General features: G+C 38.8%; 1 protein-coding gene across 2 annotated transcripts in view; it reads left to right on the forward strand.

Annotated features, from left to right (window-relative positions):
* The first annotated feature begins 2,456 nt into the window (after positions 1-2,456).
* Positions 2,457-18,509, forward strand: part of VCAM1 (vascular cell adhesion molecule 1) — a 226,790-nt gene continuing 210,737 nt past the window's right edge. For both annotated transcript variants that reach the window (XM_081817040.1, XM_081817041.1), the window contains exons 1-8: positions 2,457-2,674; positions 3,200-3,475; positions 5,730-6,050; positions 7,331-7,597; positions 11,216-11,491; positions 13,572-13,892; positions 14,781-15,047; positions 16,525-16,795. In XM_081817040.1, the coding sequence (XP_081673166.1) occupies positions 2,584-2,674; positions 3,200-3,475; positions 5,730-6,050; positions 7,331-7,597; positions 11,216-11,491; positions 13,572-13,892; positions 14,781-15,047; positions 16,525-16,795 (2,090 nt within the window). In that variant the 5' untranslated portion in view covers positions 2,457-2,583. The remainder of the gene's footprint in view (positions 2,675-3,199; positions 3,476-5,729; positions 6,051-7,330; positions 7,598-11,215; positions 11,492-13,571; positions 13,893-14,780; positions 15,048-16,524; positions 16,796-18,509) is intronic.

Raw genomic sequence — 18,509 nt, forward strand, 5'->3', positions numbered from 1 at the left:
ATTAGATAATCATGTCTTCTGTGTTGCTGATAAAAATGTTGAACTGAACAATTTCAAAGACAAAACACAGTAACTCTCTATCCAGGCAGATTAGTCCCAATCTGTTGTACTTACACTTGCAACTCTATTCATTCATTCATTCCACAAAATTTAATGAATACCTTATCTTGGTCTAGATTTTTAAGATGAAAAACAAAAAAGCCTGAGTCTGTAAATTGGGAAAGATAGATTTATTAACAGATAAATGTAACACAATAGGTGCTCTGTTACCGGTATACATTAGTGTAGAGAGGCCATAGAAGAGTACAGTCAGGGTATCTGGGTGGTTCAGTCAGTTAAGCTTCTGCCTTCAGTTCAGGTCATGATCCCAGGGTCCTGGGATCGAGCCCCACATAAGGCTCTCTGCTCAGCGGGGAGCCTGCTTCTCCCTCTCCCTCTGTCTTCCTCTCCCCCCCCTGCTTGTGCTCTCTATCTCCCAAATAAATAAAATCTTTAAAGAAAAAAAAAAAAGAAGAGTACAATCAATTCAGTCTGGAAGAAGCAGATTGGACCTCAAATGGAGTGCAAAGCAAAGATATAATGAGGGACTTCATCTAATATTTTGCTGAAAGCACTATGAATTAATTCAATAGATCAGATAATTCTTCGATGTTCAAAACTTGGAATCATATCCAAACTCAGAACTGAAGTTATTTACCAAGACTTGGTCTTTGGGAGCTCATTAGATCCTATCAGTCACTTGTTTTTGTACAGAGAAATGCACTAAAATTCCTTAATCCCCGTTAGATTTCTTCTGAAGTTAAGGAGTCAACATAAATGGTTCGGATCATCTTCTTCCATAAGGACAACTTTGTGAAGGACCACTAGGTTACTGGTTTACCAGCCTATTTTGCCTGAAGCCACTTTTCTGATCCCTAGATACTTGGTAGGTGAAGTAACACATATCAGAGCCTCAGAATAGCTTCTCTCACTTCTCCCACTTCTTTTTCCTTCCTTGTCCATTAGTGAGTCCATCCTCATCGGTATTCAGGAAGATGTCCAGAAGCCTCTCCAGCCATGTAGGGACAGGTGCGGTTTCCAAACCTTAGTTGTGGCCTTCGTTACATAGCACTGGCTGGTTGTTATCCACATCCCCATGAGTCAATGAGCTTGGGTATTTTCTTGTAGAATCCAACTTTTTCTCATTCAGTATTTACACAGGATTGCTAGCATTTTGAAAGTCTGTTTTCCAAATTTTAATTTACAGTATTTATTACTGTACTTTTGTTGTGTCTACGAAGTGTAAAACCATGCATTAGATACTGGGAAGGTAGAGGTAGGTGCAATGATGTACAAGGACTGGTCCCAGTCATTAAAGGAACTGATGATCCAACGGAGGAGGTAGACCAGTACGTGTATAATACAAGGAAGTGGCTATTCCGGTTTCTTTTTGATTAGCAAGCATTTTGCAAAGACTTGAGCTATGTGTGTGCAAGGCCCAAGCTGTCATTTTTTAAAACAGCTTTAAAAAAAAAAAATTTCACTGGGTAGGGCGGGGTGGGGTAGGAAGAGCATCAGATTGGTTATCATCACCTCCCATATAACAAAACCAAATTATTTTTCATGTTTTGATTGTGTCTGTGGTCCAATCCAAGAGATTTACCACTTCAGATGAATTCCATACATTTGCATTTAAGTCTGTGAAAGAATTTCAGTTCAACAAGCAGCTGAACCAAAGGATTGGTAACTTTCCTGAAACAAAAGGGAAAAATTATTTCTCTTGTTTTAGTAACATTCCTTTACTTTCCACTTCAGAAATCATTTCAGAAAGTTGACGTTTGTTGCTAAAAGAATTATTTTATTAATATTTTTATGAGTAGAAAGAATAAAACTGAAAAGTTAAGTGGTCTCCCTTTTTAAAAAATAACTCATAAAAAGATAGGAGCTTTTCTTTTTTTCTTGTAAGCGAAAAATTAGACCCTATTTTAGAATTTGCAAATATGTCTTAATGGAGAATAATTAGTTCATATGACATAGTGGTTATTTAGCCACTTCAAAATCTGGAGTATAATTTACTATTCTTTCTCTCCCTCCCTCCCTTTCTGTCTCTGTCTCTCTCCTCCTCTCTTTTGCTTTTCCTTTATTTTGAAATGAGCATTATTCTGAAATGAGAGTTCCCTTGTATTTTTCTTGCAAAGATATCCTTTTTTTTTTTTTTTCCAGCTCAGGTCTTTTTTTAAAAAATTTTATTTTATTTTATTATGTTATGTTAGTCACCATACAATCCTTTTGTAGTGAAAATCAGGAACAGCTTTAATTTTATCACCTTGGAAGTGTTTCATTCTTCAGTACTGGTTTCAGTACTGAGAGCAAATGAAGGGGTTAATCCTGGACTTGGCTGGGTGTCAGTGAAACTTTTTTTCTGGCTCTGCTCCGGGTTTCCCCTTGAAGGGATTTCCCTCCGCCTCTGTGTCTCTGCAACAAGACCCTTTATAAAGAGCAGACTTTCCATTTCACTCCTCACTGAGCCTCCCTGGCTTTAGGGGCTAAAGTCTCTTCCAGGACACTTTCGGGTGGGACAGAAAGAAAGGTTTGGGGACTACTATGTTCTCATCACAGCAGCAACTAAAAGTGCCTAGGAAGATGGTCGTGATCTTTGGAGCCTCAAATGTACTTTGGATGATGTTTGCAGTTTGTAAGTTCTTTCTTTGATCTGTTCCAAATGCTCACATTCCATTTCAGCTCTGATTTTGGCTTCAGTCAGTTGTGCAATGGTAGTGAAGAAAGGCACTAGGATTTTTAAGTGGGAAAACAATTGAATGTAATACGTAATGTGCTATTGAGTATTGCTATGTACCATGGTATTGTCATAGTTGGAGCTATAAATTAATGTTTTTTGGATATCTTTTTCCAGTGTCAAATAAATAATTGGATTCTATCTCTACTGAGGTCTATCTCTTCAGTTTCCTGTACTTGATAATGAGCTTAAACTTAGCAAATGCCAAAACAACTTTCATAAATGGGCATCAAGGTCACGACTGAGAGTTCTCCATGATTCCAACACCTCTGGCAGTGATTCCAGTGCGTTTTGGCTGCCTTGCAGTTCGTTCAAAATTTACGAAAGAGATCAGCCAGATTGTGTTTTGGACATTATACTAGAACAGAGCAGAGGGAGTAGAACACTAAACAAAGTTTGCTTTTCTCTTTTTTGTCTTCACAGCTCAAGCTTTTAAAATGGAGATCTTCCCTGAAAACAGAGTTGTTGCTCAGATTGGTGATGTCATTTCACTGACTTGCAGTACAACGGGCTGTGAGCCCCCATCTTTCTCTTGGAGAACTCAAATAGACAGTCCGCTGAATGGGAAGGTGAGAAATGAGGGGACCAATTCCACGTTGACCATGGATCCTGTTAGTTTCAACAATGAACATGCTTACGTGTGCACAGCGACTTGTGGATCTAAGAAACTGGAAAAAGGAATTCAGGTGGAGATTTATTGTGAGTACTTCAGAGGATCTTTGATTTTCTCTTAATTTTGCTTTAAAATAAGTTTTTTTAGAAAGGATATTTTTAAAAGAAAAAAAAATGAAAGAATACTCATGTCCAGATTCTTGACTAGAGGACATACTGCCCCAAGAAATTTAAGACTACTAGCACTAGAAAAGGAATCCAAACCTTGCCTTTATTTCTAACTCTGCCACAAACATAGTGACCATGGGTAAGATTCAGCCTCTCTGGGCTTTTCTTTTCTGAGCCATAAAATGAAGATCTCTGAAGTTTTTTAATCTTCTTTTTCAAAAATTTCTATTTGATTATATCCTTACATGTTTACTTGGTCATATGCCTAAATGATTTACAAATTCCATTCTTCAGGGATTTTCCACTTATTTATTCTTATGCAATTTTGTGCTTAAAATCAGCTTAAGTAGGAGATCTGTAATTTAGTAATAGGCTTCTGTACAAGAGTTTTCCCTTAGACATAAGGAAAATATCTGCAAACATTTCACTCGTTTGACTTTGGTACAGATAAATTTAGGAGGGTTGCTTTTGTTTTTGGTGCCATTAAGCCTTAATGCTCCACCACTCAACCTCAAGGTTATTGGTGTAATGAATTAGATTTGCCTCATGAATGTTAATAAACATCCCTAGTTTGCCATTCTACCAAAATGCATGTCAATCCATTCTTGATCCAGCATATAAAGTTAGCAAGAGGAGTAAAGAACCAACCTGAAATAAAAATCTTGTCTTTGATTATTGATGACTACTCTTTCAGATAAACAAAACAAAATGAAACAGAACAAACCCTGCAATCCTTTATGGCCATCTCTTCATGAAGACCCCATTTGATTATCTTATAATTATTTTGGTTCCCTTCTGCTATGGTGGAGCTCAGCTTTGCCCGGCATCCGTAATTGATTCTTCAATAAGCTCCATGTGTTGCTAATGCGTCCCGAGAAACCGTGCCTGGCCGGCTGCTTCCAATTATGCTGGTTGTACATGCATAGTTTGTCTGTGCAGCCTCGTGAGCTCCTTGAAAAGCCCCCCCTTATGTAAATACAGGGAAAAGTAGCAAATTCTTATATTACCTGACAGCAAACTATGCAGATTATGGACACATTTCTTACAGAATACGAGGGATACAAATTATTGGTGGAAAAATTAAAAATACTGTTTTTTCACATAGCAAAGCCTTTCCAGTTCCTTGTCTTTGCTCTCAAGCATCAAATAGTTGAAGATTTAAAAAAGAGGACTAAAGACCCTTCTGGCTTTAATTATCTTTCCTGGGGTTTTTCTTCAAGAGTATCTGTCTCTCATTATGTTTAACAATCCTGTCTCCATTCCACATTTGATTGTAATATTCTTTAGAGCTGGGACCTTTATGTTCTTATTGTACAGAGTCCTGAATCCAGCCAATGGGTTACCATCATGACAGTTTGTAATGAAAAGTTAGCCCTTGCAAAGGAAGCAATGGTTGACTGAAATAGCACGTTCCCTGTTCCCTAGGCACTGGAAGGTTCAAGTGGAGTGCTGGTTAGGACACTGAGTCAGGCATTGCAGGAGGCAGATCTCCCTTCCAGAATTTAAAGATTGCACAGGTGTACCTTCCTGGTGGATGAATTCCTGGCAGAGGCATCATTTTCAGGAACCAATTATTTAATGTCGCTCGCTTCATTTCTTAGCATATGGTGCCCAATAACTGTTCTTTGTAATGATATTCTGAGCCTCAGTTTCCTTATCTGTAAAGTGGACATATGTCTGCCTTAAGATAAGAGAATGTGATATAATGTAAATCTTCAGTAACAGTACAGAATAATAGAAATCCTGAGTGAAATCCCAGACTTGCCATTTACTAGCTGTGTGACTTTTGGCAAGTTATGCAAATGTGCTAAGTCTGTGTTTTCATATCTGTGAAATGTGAAATGTCTTAGAGTTACAAGAAAATTATTTATATTTAATGAATAGCACAGTGACGGGCACAAAGAAGTATCCAATAAACATTAATTTCTTCTCCCTTCTTTTACTCTAATAATATGCAACCTTTGGTACATGCAGGACAGTGCTGAAGAACTCCTAAAAGGTAATTGATTCTGATTTGTGAACCCACCCCAAACCATAAAAGGCTATTTGAACAATGAATTAAGACTGTATTAACAGAAACATTAGACTTGGTTTGCACTGCACTAAATCAGTAAAAGACCTTATATTACATGAACAGAAAGCCCACTCATGTGTGTTTGCTTGATCTTTACAGCTTTCCCTAAGGACCCAGAGATCCATCTGAGTAACCCCCTAGAACTGGAGAAGCCAGTCACTGTCACATGTTTGGTCCCCGATGTTTACCCATTTGACAGGCTGGAGATAAATCTGCTGAAGGGCAATGATCTCCTAAAGAATAAGGAATTTCTAGAGCCTATGGAGGGGAAGTCCCTGGAGACCAAGAGTTTGGAGGCAACCTTCATTCCTACCAAAGAGGATATTGGGAAAGCTCTTGTTTGCCGAGCAAAATTAAACATTGATGAAATTGACTTTGAGCCCAAAGAAAGGGAGACTACAAAAAAACTACAAGTCTACAGTAAGTACTTGTGTGATGTAGTCTAGTCTTTGTGGGAATTTAGTCAGCTAAAGTCAGGAAGGCATTAGTTTATAGTTTTTACTCCATTTTTATTCATCAAGAATATATTTGTCAACAGCATAATTCAATGAAAAGAGCACTGGATTTGGGTTGAGAAGACTTCTGACTCCATTATTGGTGTGAACTTGGGTCGCTCAATTTCCTTATTTCCCAATCTATCAAAGGGGAGTAATAATACCAGCTGACTGGGTTGTAGGAAGTGGGCTCAAATGAGATGTTTTTAATTATGTTTTGCAAACTCTTATAATGTGCCCTGAAAGATTAAGTTGTAGAGATTTTACAAGGTGAGCACTTGTTTTCTGTGTGTGTGTGTGTGTGCGTGCATACGCATGCACGCCCGCTCGCATACTCGTCTGCATGTGCATGTGCTCACACATACATATGTGCATTGGATGGAAGAGTGGAGATGAGGTGTGATTACCTCCACATTCCCTGAGTCCGGGGCCGGGGGCAGATTTGAGGCAGGCTTGTAGTCCCAGAATTGTGTGGGAGTGGACTCCCTGTACTCCATTCTAGACCAAAATGCTGTGTTTTGCTTTGGACACTACATTTAAAAGAAGTATTGCCAACTATAGCATGTTTAGCTGAAAGAGAATGAGATGGAAAGGATTTTATCAATATTTTGAAAAGCATAGTCAAGATGGGGGTATTTTTCCTAGAGAATACAAAACTTGGAAAAGAGAGCTATCATTAAGTATTTGAAAGACAGTCATGTGGAAAAGGGATTTGATTTCTTCTGTAACAGCAGAGGACTGAACTATGGTCACTGTGTGAAATTTGTTTACAAAGAGGAAGGTTTCAGTTCAATTGTTCTAATAATTAGAGCTGTCCTCAAATCAAATGGACTATTTTGTAAGGCAGCGATTCCCTCAACCAAAAGTGTTGAAGCCAACTTAAATGAGCACTTGGCAAGGATACTAAGAGGACTTCTACCTTATCTGGGAGATTGAACCATATTACTCTAAGGGTCTTTCTTAATTTCTGAGTATCTGTGGCCATCTGAAAATACCAAACATCAAAAAAAGTAACTCACTCAGATTAGTCCGAAATCGGATTGACTGATTTTTATTTCCCCACAATACTGGTTTTACACTAATATGACAGAGTAAGTTTGTCAAATTTGTGAAAGCATATGAATACAGTCTGTGAGAGAAATACATTATCCCTGTTGGATCAAGATGATGCCTAGCAGTTACTAATCGTGTGCCCTGCCTTTTCAGTCTCACCCAAGAACACAGTTATCTCTGCAAACCCCTCCACGAGGCTGCAAGAAGGTGGTTCTGTGACAATGACATGTTCCAGTGAGGGTCTCCCAGCCCCACAGATTTTCTGGAGCAAAAAATTAGATGATGGGAATCTACAGCTCCTTTCTGGGAACACAACTCTGACTTTAATTGCTATGAGGATAGAAGATTCTGGAATTTATGTGTGTGAAGGAGTCAATCAGGTCGGGAAAGATGGAAAAGAGGTGGAATTAATTGTTCAAGGTAAGTAGATTGTGAGAAAGGAATGATAAAGGTGCTATAATTGGGGTTTGTGCAATAAGGAGACAACTTCAATGTCAACATTGCTTCCTTAAGTTTTATTGATGATCCATCTGATGTCATGTCCTGTAGCACAACTGTATATTCATCTTACTCATATCTCTCAGAAGTCTTTCCTCCCAGAGCTCACACAGCTCTGCATTTCTGAGTCTTTTCCATCTCTCACCATTCCTTTCCCACCTCATTCCTTGGCTTTCTCTTTTCCTTCTGCCGCCTGAATATTAGTATTCTCAGGTTACCATATCTGTCCTCATCTCTACTCACTCTGGACTCCCAGTGTTTGGGCCACTATATGCTGCTTACTCCCAAATTCACGTTCCCATTCCATATCACCAAACCTGTCATTTCTTCCTCAAAATGATCCTTAGAATTTGTCCTCAGTTTTTCAACCCTCTCGCCATTGTCTTTGTTTGTCATCTCTGACTTGGACTCTTGCAAGATGTTTTTTAAATAACAGCATTCATTGACCACCAGCTATATATGCCAGGTACTTTATATATGTTAGCTGTAATCTTCAAGAAATAACTAAAGAGTAAGTATTTTATACTCATTTTACAGACTAGAGCATATTGTCTCATGGAAATGGATAATGGCTCCTACCAATCATATGCCTCATATTTGCTGGGAATTCTACTGTCCACTCTATATATGTTGTCTTGTTAGTCTTTACCACTACCTTATAAGATAAATAAAAACACAGGTTCAGCATAGTTCATACTTTGCCTAGAGTCAAATTGCTCACTAGGGGCATTTACTATGATTTTAACACAGGCACATTTTAATCAAAACTCTGTGACTTTTTAACTAAATAGCTAATTGTCTTCATATGGTCATCCTGCTATCATTCTGTCCGCAAGATAATCAACGCTATGCAATGCTATCAGAGTATATACCTTAAACAAAAAAGGTACTCATTATATATGACTTCAATGAAACCCTAATTGCATGTATTTTAAAATTCACATTTCTTAAAATAACTCTTCATAATCTGGTCAGAAACTACCTTTGTAGCTTCATTGAGTCCCTGTACCTCTGTCCATGTTGCTCCTTCTGCCTGGAGTGCCCTTTCTTTACCTGGCAAAGTCTTAGCCATCCTTCAAGACAAAGATCATGTCAGCCTTCCAATTCCAGATTGTGTTAGGCAAAGCTGGTCATTCCTCCCTTTGTCTACACTCAACACCTCTTATCGAAGTTTGTGTACTTCTGTTTAGTTCAACACATATTAATCAAGAGCCCTTGTCCAAGAATCCAAGAATTGTGCTTGGTACTTTAGGGGCAGACATGAAAAAGTTATGGCGACTGCCCTTGAAGAGCTTATAATGTAGGGAGGAAAGACAGGCATGTAAGTAGATAATTTAAATATACTTTAGTAAGAGCCAAAATAATGTATCTATTTAAATATGTCTTTTCATTAAACTGCAAGCTCCTTAAAGTCAGGAACTGTGCCTGTGTGTTTTAATATTTGGGTGTTTACCACAAAATAGGTGTCCAGTAAATATTGATTGCATAAATTGTAAACATGAGCAACACAAAATTTTACAATATGAAAACATAGGGTTTAAATTTGGATGGTTAAAACAATAAAATTGAGACTCACCATCAGTAGATTAACTCAGTTGGGTGTTAGGTTACCATTCTCAAGAGACCGGGAAAGTATTAAACTAATAAAATCATGGGAAACTAATCACCCATCCTGGATAACTCCACCCCCTAATAAACTAGATCCTATTTCAGTGTGAAAAGGAAATGCGCTCTGGGGTTAGAGAGGACTGTTTTGAATTTTGCATCACAGGACATTAACAACCTTTTTTTTTTTTTTTAAGATTTTATTTATTTATTTGACAGAGAGAGACACAGCGAGAGAGGGAACACAAGCAGGGGGAGTGGGAGAGGGAGAAGCAGGTTTTCCGCCGAGCGGAGGGCCCGAGGCTGGGCTCGATCCCAGGATGCTGGGATCATAACCTGAGCCGAAGGCAGACGCTTAACGACTGAGCCACCCAGGCGCCCCAGGACATTAACAACCTTAAGTACTGAAGAGAGAATTGAACTTTGAAAGGACCTTCCATTTACCTAAGAATTACTCCACAGGGGGCTCAACTTTGCCTGATAACATTACGCAGCCATTGGAAAAAATGATCGGAGAGCGCTTCACAGGCCGAAAGTGGGTCTGTTTTCAAGTTCCCAATTCCCACACTAGCATATAAGGAATTCAGAAACTCTGGTTAGTGTTCTGAATGATCTCTCTTTTTCAAAGTCTAATAGCATATCAGTTCATTGAGGTAATTTGAGGAAAGCCTTCTTTGGAAGATACTACAATGTCACGGTGAGACAAACCAAAGAGAAAAATAACTTCTCCTGGTGCAGATGAGAAACCTGCAAAATGTGGTGTATTTGGATTACTTATATGTTGAGATTTCTCTCCTCCATCTCCAGTCTGCTCTTTGGGGGAACAATTTTAGTGATTTTCTGTGGAGTCTCATCTGTCCCTTTCAGGGTTGCCCAACCACTCCCAGTTTCTTCAGGGAACAGGGAGTGGAGATTGGAAATTCCCTTTTTCCCTAGACAGGAAGCATCCCAAGGCAGGCTGTAGGTCCAGCAGGGACCGCACTGTAGCCAAAGAGCTCCTCTGGATATTTGAGACTTAGCAGTTTGTCCTCCTATCTCAGTTTTTAGTTCCTGAATTAATTGAAAGTATTTTCGTATTGCATCAAACAAATTTCAGAGGTGGCTTGCATATCATTTTCATGTTTAGATTTTGACTTTGCTTTCAGTGTGATTCTGTGTGCTTTCAATGGTATAACTTTATATTGTTGGCACAGAAACTCTAAGCGCTGGTCCATTATGGGCATTGCATCTAATCGGAAGACATATTTTTGTAGCTTTTCCCACAACTTCTCTTAGATCTTGCTTTATCTCCACATGAGGGTGACTTGATTTAGTTGTTCAAGCAACTGAAAAGCTGGGATCTTGAATCAGACCCACTTGGCTTCAAGTCCTAATTTTGCCAGTTGCAAACTAGATAAAGTTATTTAGCATTTCTGAGCCTAAATTTCTGTAAGGAGAAAGAGGATTAGGCGGGTGATAGGGGAAGAAGAAAGAAGAAGAGGAAAATAAAGAGAAGAAGCAGGAGAAAGTGAAAGAGAAGGATTAAGTTGTGAGGATTAAATGAGATAATTAATACAGGCAAAGTGGTTTACACAACGCTTATACACTGGAACCTCTTACATTGTTTGAGCTGTTGTCCGCTATTACAGATATTTGATAAACTACAGCTGAGGAGAGACTGAATTATTGTCATGAAAAGATGCCAACTTCTGTCCTGACAAGTTTTTATCCACATTCATTCTGTTAAATGAATGAGTCAATGAACTCTTGTGGGTTCATTCTTTAAAACATCTTTCTGGATGGTCCCAAGGTGGAAAGGAGTAATTTCTTCTTGGCACAGACGTTAGCTAAAAAGAGATTGGGGGGGGGGGTAGGGGTGGGGAAGACCATATATTGGAATGTGGTGAAGGAAGAAAAGAATCTTACCTTCTTTTTGTCTTGTTCTTTTTCCGCTAGAGAAACCATTCACTGTTGAGATCTCCCCCGGACCCCAGGTTATTGCTCAGATTGGCGACTCAGTTGTGTTGACATGTGGTGTCACAGGCTGTGAGTCCCCCTCTTTCTCTTGGAGAACACAGATAGATAGCCCTCTGAGTGGGCAGGTGAAGACTGAGGGGACCAAATCCACGCTGACCCTGAGCCCTGTGAATTTTGAGAATGAACATTCTTACCTGTGCACTGTGACCTGTGGCCATAAGAAACTGGAAAAGAGAATTAGTGTGGACCTCTACTGTAAGTGGTTTTCAGAATTGTTTGCTGTTTTCCCCCCTCAGTTTTATTGAAAGAAACAGAATGCAAGTCTGGGATACACAATGAGATCCATGTGTTTAGAAAGGGAATTTAGCCTTGTGAATTGTTCCTAAATCTCTGAACCAGAATTTCTGACGCAACTTAATTGGCCCAAATCTTAAGTGTATATTATAGACGTACACAGCATCCACAGTCCTTAGTTTGTGTCTTGGCAATACTTTGTCATCATGCACTTGAACGCACTACATATTCACTGCTTCCCATCCCCTCTGTGTGTACGGGGGTGTTCAGAGGTAGCAGTGAGCAAAGATTGAGAGTCAATACCCATTCAGATGACTGGAGAGGGGTTACTATTGCTCAGCTATTTGAACAGAGGGTGAGGCCCGAGCCTACTATTTTGAAGGCACATTCGGAAAGCTGAATGGTAGGGTGAGAGAAAAAATGAGGCAGGGGGGAGCAGGAGAAAGCCAAAAATGAAAACAGGTAGTGATATTGGTCCTAGGGGATGGCCAGTGGCAGCTGCTCAGGTGACGTTAGCACTATATCTTAATCTTGATTCCACTGCATACGTCCGCCGCACTTCTTCTTGCTATTCCTGTCACCTTAATAAAAATCATTTACAGTCTCGAATCTCTATGAATTCGATATCCTGGAATTCCTCCATTGTAATGAATGAATGACAAAATATGCAAAGTGACCTGAAAATGGATTACTTTGAGACAGTTTCTCCGCCTTGAATTCAAGAGAAAATAGAACATTTTCTACCAGAAAACCTGCCCAAACTTGTGTTGCCCATCAGGATTTTGTTTAGCATGGGTTAGAGTATGTCTGTGAAGGGATTTGAACCTCTCAAAATAAGGGTAAATTTTACTGGGTTATCATATTACCCAGAATCCAGGATCTGCTGATGTAGGCACATTCCCAACAGAAAGGGGAACCTGCGGTACAGCCTTACTGCAATATGGAAATATTTGAAAATTTAACAACATCTTGCTTAAGGAGAAAAAATTTTAACATGGCTCTTATTCTTGATAACTATTTTAGTCTTATTTTTATTGGTTTGCATAAGACGTAGTGTAATTATTTAGAATCTAAGTCTCATAGCTTTTTGTTAACTACAAATACTGTCTGAGAAACATTTAAAATTTACTGTCTAAACCTGGCCATTGGAAATTAAAATGTCTAAATTGAGAACTGCCCTGTGGGTCTTATTTGATACCCAGAGGCTACACAGCTCCGTGAAACCAAGCCTGGGTTCTGAGCTCAGAGAAATAAGGGTTCTGATCGCAACTCAGTGGCTTAATAGATACAATACCTAATGAGAGTCTCTGAGCTTCTATAAGGTTTATAAGTTTTCCTAACTATAAAATAAGTTCTCTGTAAGTTTTCCTACCTATAAAATAAGTTAAACGACACCTATTTTATCAGGCTGTTTTAATGACCGAGATAATGCATTTTAAGAGAACAACACACAATTAATATTCAATACATCATGGGAAATATTTAAAACATTTAAAATGTATAGTTGCTAAGTAAGATGGTGGAAACTCATGTTCCTTCCAAAAAGCCAGTCCTTGGCTGTCAGAAAGATTGCATATCACTAAGAAGAGAAAAATAGGAAGTATATTTCTTTCTTTTTTTTTTTAAAGATTTTATTTATTTATTTGAGAGAGAGAATGAGCTAGAGAGCACATGAGAGTGGGGAGGGTCAGAGGGAGAAGCAGACTCCCCGCTGAGCAGGGAGCCCGATGTGGGACTCGGTCCCAGGACTCTAGGATCACGACCTGAGCCGAAGGCAGTCGCCTAACCAACTGAGCCACCCAGGCGCCCCAGTATATTTATTTCTTGATTGATTCATGTATTAAGTATTTTTGTTGATAGCCTTATTTATATTTAATATCATAAATATGTATGCTTAATGTCATTATTTATGTATTGGTGATCATTCTATCCCAAGTGAGTTAAAACTGTCATTTTGAGGCCTTTGCATTTAATAGAGATTTAGTTCCATTTTTCCTTTGAATGGTCACATATAAACATCATTTTTACATGATATTTGCAGCATTCCCTAGAGATCCAGAGATCGAGATGAGTGGTCTACTAGTGAGTGGAAACCCAGTCACTGTGAGCTGCGAGGTTCCTAGTGTGTATCCTTCTGACCGGCTGGAGATTGAATTATTTAAGGGGGAGAGTATCATAGAGAGTAAAACCTTTCTGGAGGACATGGACAAGAAATCTCTGGAGACTAAGAGTTTGGAAATGACCTTCATCCCCACCACTGAAGATGCTGGAAAAGTTCTTGTTTGTCTGGCTCAGTTACATGTTGGTGAAATGGAATTTGAACCCAAACAAAGGCAGAGTACACAGACGCTTTATGTTAACGGTAAGTACATGTGTGATGTAACCACAATTTAAATATGGGTTTCTTATCATGTTTGTCAGGCAATAGTTAACATGAAGTTAAGAGCTAAAACCTCTGTGGAAAAAAAAAAGTAACCGGGGAAGAAATTTTAAAGTAATTATTATAACAAACCACTCCTAACACTTAAAACAATAATAATTTATTAGCTTATGATTCCATGAGTTGGCAATTCTAGAAGGGGTCAGAAGGGCAGTTCATCTCCTCACTGTGGTATCAGATGAACTCACCCATGCATTTTCAGTCAATTGGCAGGTCAGTGGGGGATGGCTGGTCACAGATGGACTCATTTGTATGTCTGGAATCTTCTCTGGGGTTTCTGGGCCTCCCTTTCTCTATGTGCTGTTTCCTCCTGAAGGAAGGTGGAATAGGTTTAGTCACCAGAGTGCTGCGTTTCGGAGGGGTGATAATGAAAGCAGGCTCAAGCTTGGAAATCCTACAGTGTTACTTCTTTCATGTTATATTGGTCAAAGTGAATCACGAAGCCAGCCAAGATTAGAGATGTGGAAAAATGAACTCCACCTTCTCGTAAGGGATTCAAATAATTTTTGGTCATGTTTAATGTACCATAAATGTCGATACACACTATCAGTGATCATCCATTTTTTGTAGTAAGAGACTTTCTATAGAACTTATGTCTATTAGAAAACATCCATGATATGTTCACATTCTACTGTCTATTATTCTGTCTGCTTAAGTAAATGGGGATAGAAACCTTCCTTTGGTAAAGTTATTGACATTAATAAATGGTTCCAATCCATTAAATCCATAGCTCAATTTTGCAACATTATTAAGACTTTTTGGAACTCAGGGTATAAAGGGTCAAACTAACAAGTGTCCCTACCTTTTCAGTTGCCCCCAGGGATACAACCATCTTGGTCAGCCCCTCCTCCATCCTGGAGGAAGGTAGTTCTGTGAATATGACGTGCTTTAGCAATGGCCTTCCAGCTCCAGAAATCCTGTGGAGCAGGCAGCTAAATAATGGGCATCTACAGCTTCTTTCTGAGAATTCAACTCTCACCTTAACTTCTACGAAAATGGAAGATTCTGGTATTTATGTGTGTGAAGGGATTAACCAGGCTGGAAGAAGCAAAAAAGAAGTAGAATTAATTATCCAAGGTAAGTAAAATGTGATTAATGAGTTATTATTGCTAGTATTATTTTGGTTGTTGCTGGTTTTGAACAAAGTCCTCTCTGGAACCAAAATTTTTACTAAAAACATAGATTGGGAGTTTTGAAGAGCTCCTGATGTTTCCTATGCTTGGAAAGTTCCTGGAATGGTACTTCCTCATAAACCATTCCACATCTCTTATCCTAAAATTCTTTAACCTCGAGGGGAATGCTAGCTGCAGGAATGGTGCCAGGAGATCCAGTTACACTTATGAGGCAATGATTATGGTGTTGAAATAGGGATAGGATGAGATATATATGTATTTGGAAATTAGTTAGGATTAAAGCAACCATATCTGGCAGAACTAGACTCTGAGTGGTATTCTTACAAGGTACATGCTAGTATTTGCTTAGAAGCCTAAGAAGGCATGTAAACCTTTTGTAAATTTTGAGGTTAAAAGTAGCAGTGTCCATGCCTCTGGTTCATCAACTTGTTGCCATAGAACCACTATAATGGCTTCAGTTATCAGTTCCGGAACCCCTCTCTCCAGGACAGAGAGCCAAGACTGAGAACAAAACAATTCCTAGTTGACAGGTTGAATCCATAGGTAGTTTTGGGCAAAAGCATGAAGTGATCTATTTGGATTTCTCCCCACCCCTCCCTTTTGGGGATTAAAAAAAAGGTTCCTTTTTTTTTTTTCCCCCACTGGAGCTCTCTTACTCCCCGGTATTATTTCCACTAAGGTATTAGTGATTTTCTTGTTACTTCATTTTAGTGATAATTTGTATTTTAAATAAACAACCTTGGAAGGGCAATGCACAACCTTAAAGAAAGCCTTTAGGATGGATATCATGGTTCCATAGCTGTGTTTGGGGGAAGAATCTCAAATCAAGTCACAAAAATAGATGAACTTAATGGGAATCTCACTTATAAAATGGTGATATGATACCTTCTTCCATGGGCTGTGTATTAATAGAGATGTTGCATATCAAATACTTAGCCCAGTGCCCACCACTTAGTAAATGGTAGTTATGGTTGTTAAGAATAGTAAGGAAAAAAAAGAATAGTAAGAAAACCATCTCTGCATAACTTGATCCAGGAAAATCCAACTCAAAACTCAGAAGCCTGTAAAGACCTTTGTACTTCAAAGTAAAACTTTGCACAACATTGTGACAGAAAGAAATGTTTTTTTTTCACATTTGAATTCTATTGCTGTTTATCAAATACCATTTTTTGGCTAGTCTGGATAAAGAATTAGATTAAGGGACATGAGAGAAGTACAGACAGGTCTTATCTTATTAAAAACACGATCATTTATAACAAACCAGTTAATCCTTGACTTCTTTACTTGCCCCTGTAAACATTTAATGCAAACAGTAAGCACAAATAGGTCCCTGACAGCTAATTGTTGCTGTCATTAAATTAATATGAAAGTGGTTTATAAATTTCACCCAATCAGAGGTGCCTTTTAAATTCTCTTTACAGTTGCTCCGAAAGACATACAACTTATAGCTTTTCCTTCTAAGAGTGTCAAGGAAGGAGACACTGTCATTATCTCCTGTACATGTGGAAATGTTCCAAAAACTTGGATAATCCTGAAGAAAAAAGCAGAGACGGGAGACACAGTGCTAAAGTCCAGAGATGGTGCATATACCATTCACAAGGTCCAGTTAGAGGATGCGGGAGTGTACGAATGTGAATCTAAAAATGAGGTTGGCTTGCAATTAAGAAGTTTAACCCTCGATGTTAAAGGTTAGTTAGTTTTTTGTTTTTGTTTTTGGTGATTTTTTAATAATAGTCAGAGGTTTGGTGGATTGTAAAGATTTTCCAGGATCAGGTAAATGAGTTGGCAAAATGGAGCTGAATTCCATGTTGACTATGGTTATTTCTCAATGTTCCCTAAAATAATCATGCACAGCTGTCCTATCCTATGGAGTTTAGACAGGAAGTTGACATGAATCATTGGTGAGTACAGGATTCCCATTTGCTTTTCTCAAAGTTGACAATTCATCATTGGTCTCTGAAGTCTTGCATTTCCTAAGTGTTTAAACATACGTTCAAAACCTTTCCCTGGAGGTGATAAGGAAACTAAAGAAGTAGGATTGGCACAATGAAGAAAAAAGTTTCTACCCAGACTCTTGTCCCTCCTACCAGAAGGGAACGCTGTTCTCTGAACATGGATTAGTTGCCTATTTTCTGGATTGACTTCTTTCAAGATAATAATCAGAAGTGGCAATCTTGATGCTGAACAACATATAAGAATCTTTAGACTACAAAATTGCTTTCTTAAAAGTCCAAGCCCCTTGTCCATCCTACCCTATTCTGAGCAGGGGTGGGGTGAGCAATGGCCTCAGCAAAGAAACTTCAGGGGCCGTTTAACTTCCTAACCCCTCTTGTGAATGCACAGTAGGATCTGTTGATCTTATTGGTGTAAGCAGAATATGTTAGCCTTTACTAATCAGTCCCCATGCCTTGTATTGGAAGCTACACTTGGGGTGAACAGGACTGCAAACAAATGCAACTCTTGGAGCCTGTGCACTTGGCTATCAGAGTTTGCAACCACATGTCAGTGTAAAGAAAATTTGAACTTAGGTCCGAAAACAGGTAAAAGTTCTACTCATTTGGCCAAATTTCTCAACATTGCAAGCCTTACCATATGTTTTCTGTCTTCACAGTATCTCCTCGAAACATGACAATATCAATTCATCCATCTAGAAATGTTAAAGAAGGGGAAAATATCATAATTTTATGTAAAACTTTTGGTCATCCACCTGTAGCGATTATCCTGAAAAGAGTTGATCTGGCCAATGAAATTACTGTGTTCAAAGAATGGAACACTTACCTTGTGTCATGCTACTCAAAATGACATGGGGGTTTATGTAATCAGTGCTTCTAATGAGGTTGGGGATGATTCTGGACGGATTGAGATCTCAGTTACAACTAGGTTGAAATTCATTCATTCCTATTTCTTTTCATCTTTGATGCCTCTAGTCCACTTTTAATTAAGCCTAGGCCCAGAAAATTGAACTTCTAACATTTTTGTAATTCTGTTTGCAGTTAATGATCCTCTTTTAAAGATATATCAAAGCTTCTCTACTTTTTAAACTCTCTCACACATTGTCTTTTCTAATTGCTTTATTAAGTGAGTAACTTACATATTTGCCATTTTTCATTCATTACTTACATGAACTATCAAGGCATTTTAGGCACTCAACTAAGAAATTCAGGCCCCCAAGCTATAGTTTAAAGTAACTGCAAATGAATAGAGACAAGGGGCGCCTGGGTGGCTCAGTCGTTAAGCGTCTGCCTTCGGCTCAGGTCATGATCCCAGGGTCCTGGGATCGAGTCCCACATCGGGCTCCCTGCTCGGCGGGAAGCCTGCTTCTCCCTCTCCCACTCTCCCTGCTTGTGTTCCCTCTCTCGCTGTGTCTCTCTCTGTCAAATAAATAAATAAAATCTTTAAAAAAAAA

Source organism: Leptonychotes weddellii, chromosome 4 (genome assembly GCF_054177405.1).
Source record: "Leptonychotes weddellii isolate Sample4059 chromosome 4, ASM5417740v2, whole genome shotgun sequence".
In the NCBI taxonomy this organism is placed as follows: Eukaryota; Metazoa; Chordata; class Mammalia; order Carnivora; family Phocidae; genus Leptonychotes; species Leptonychotes weddellii.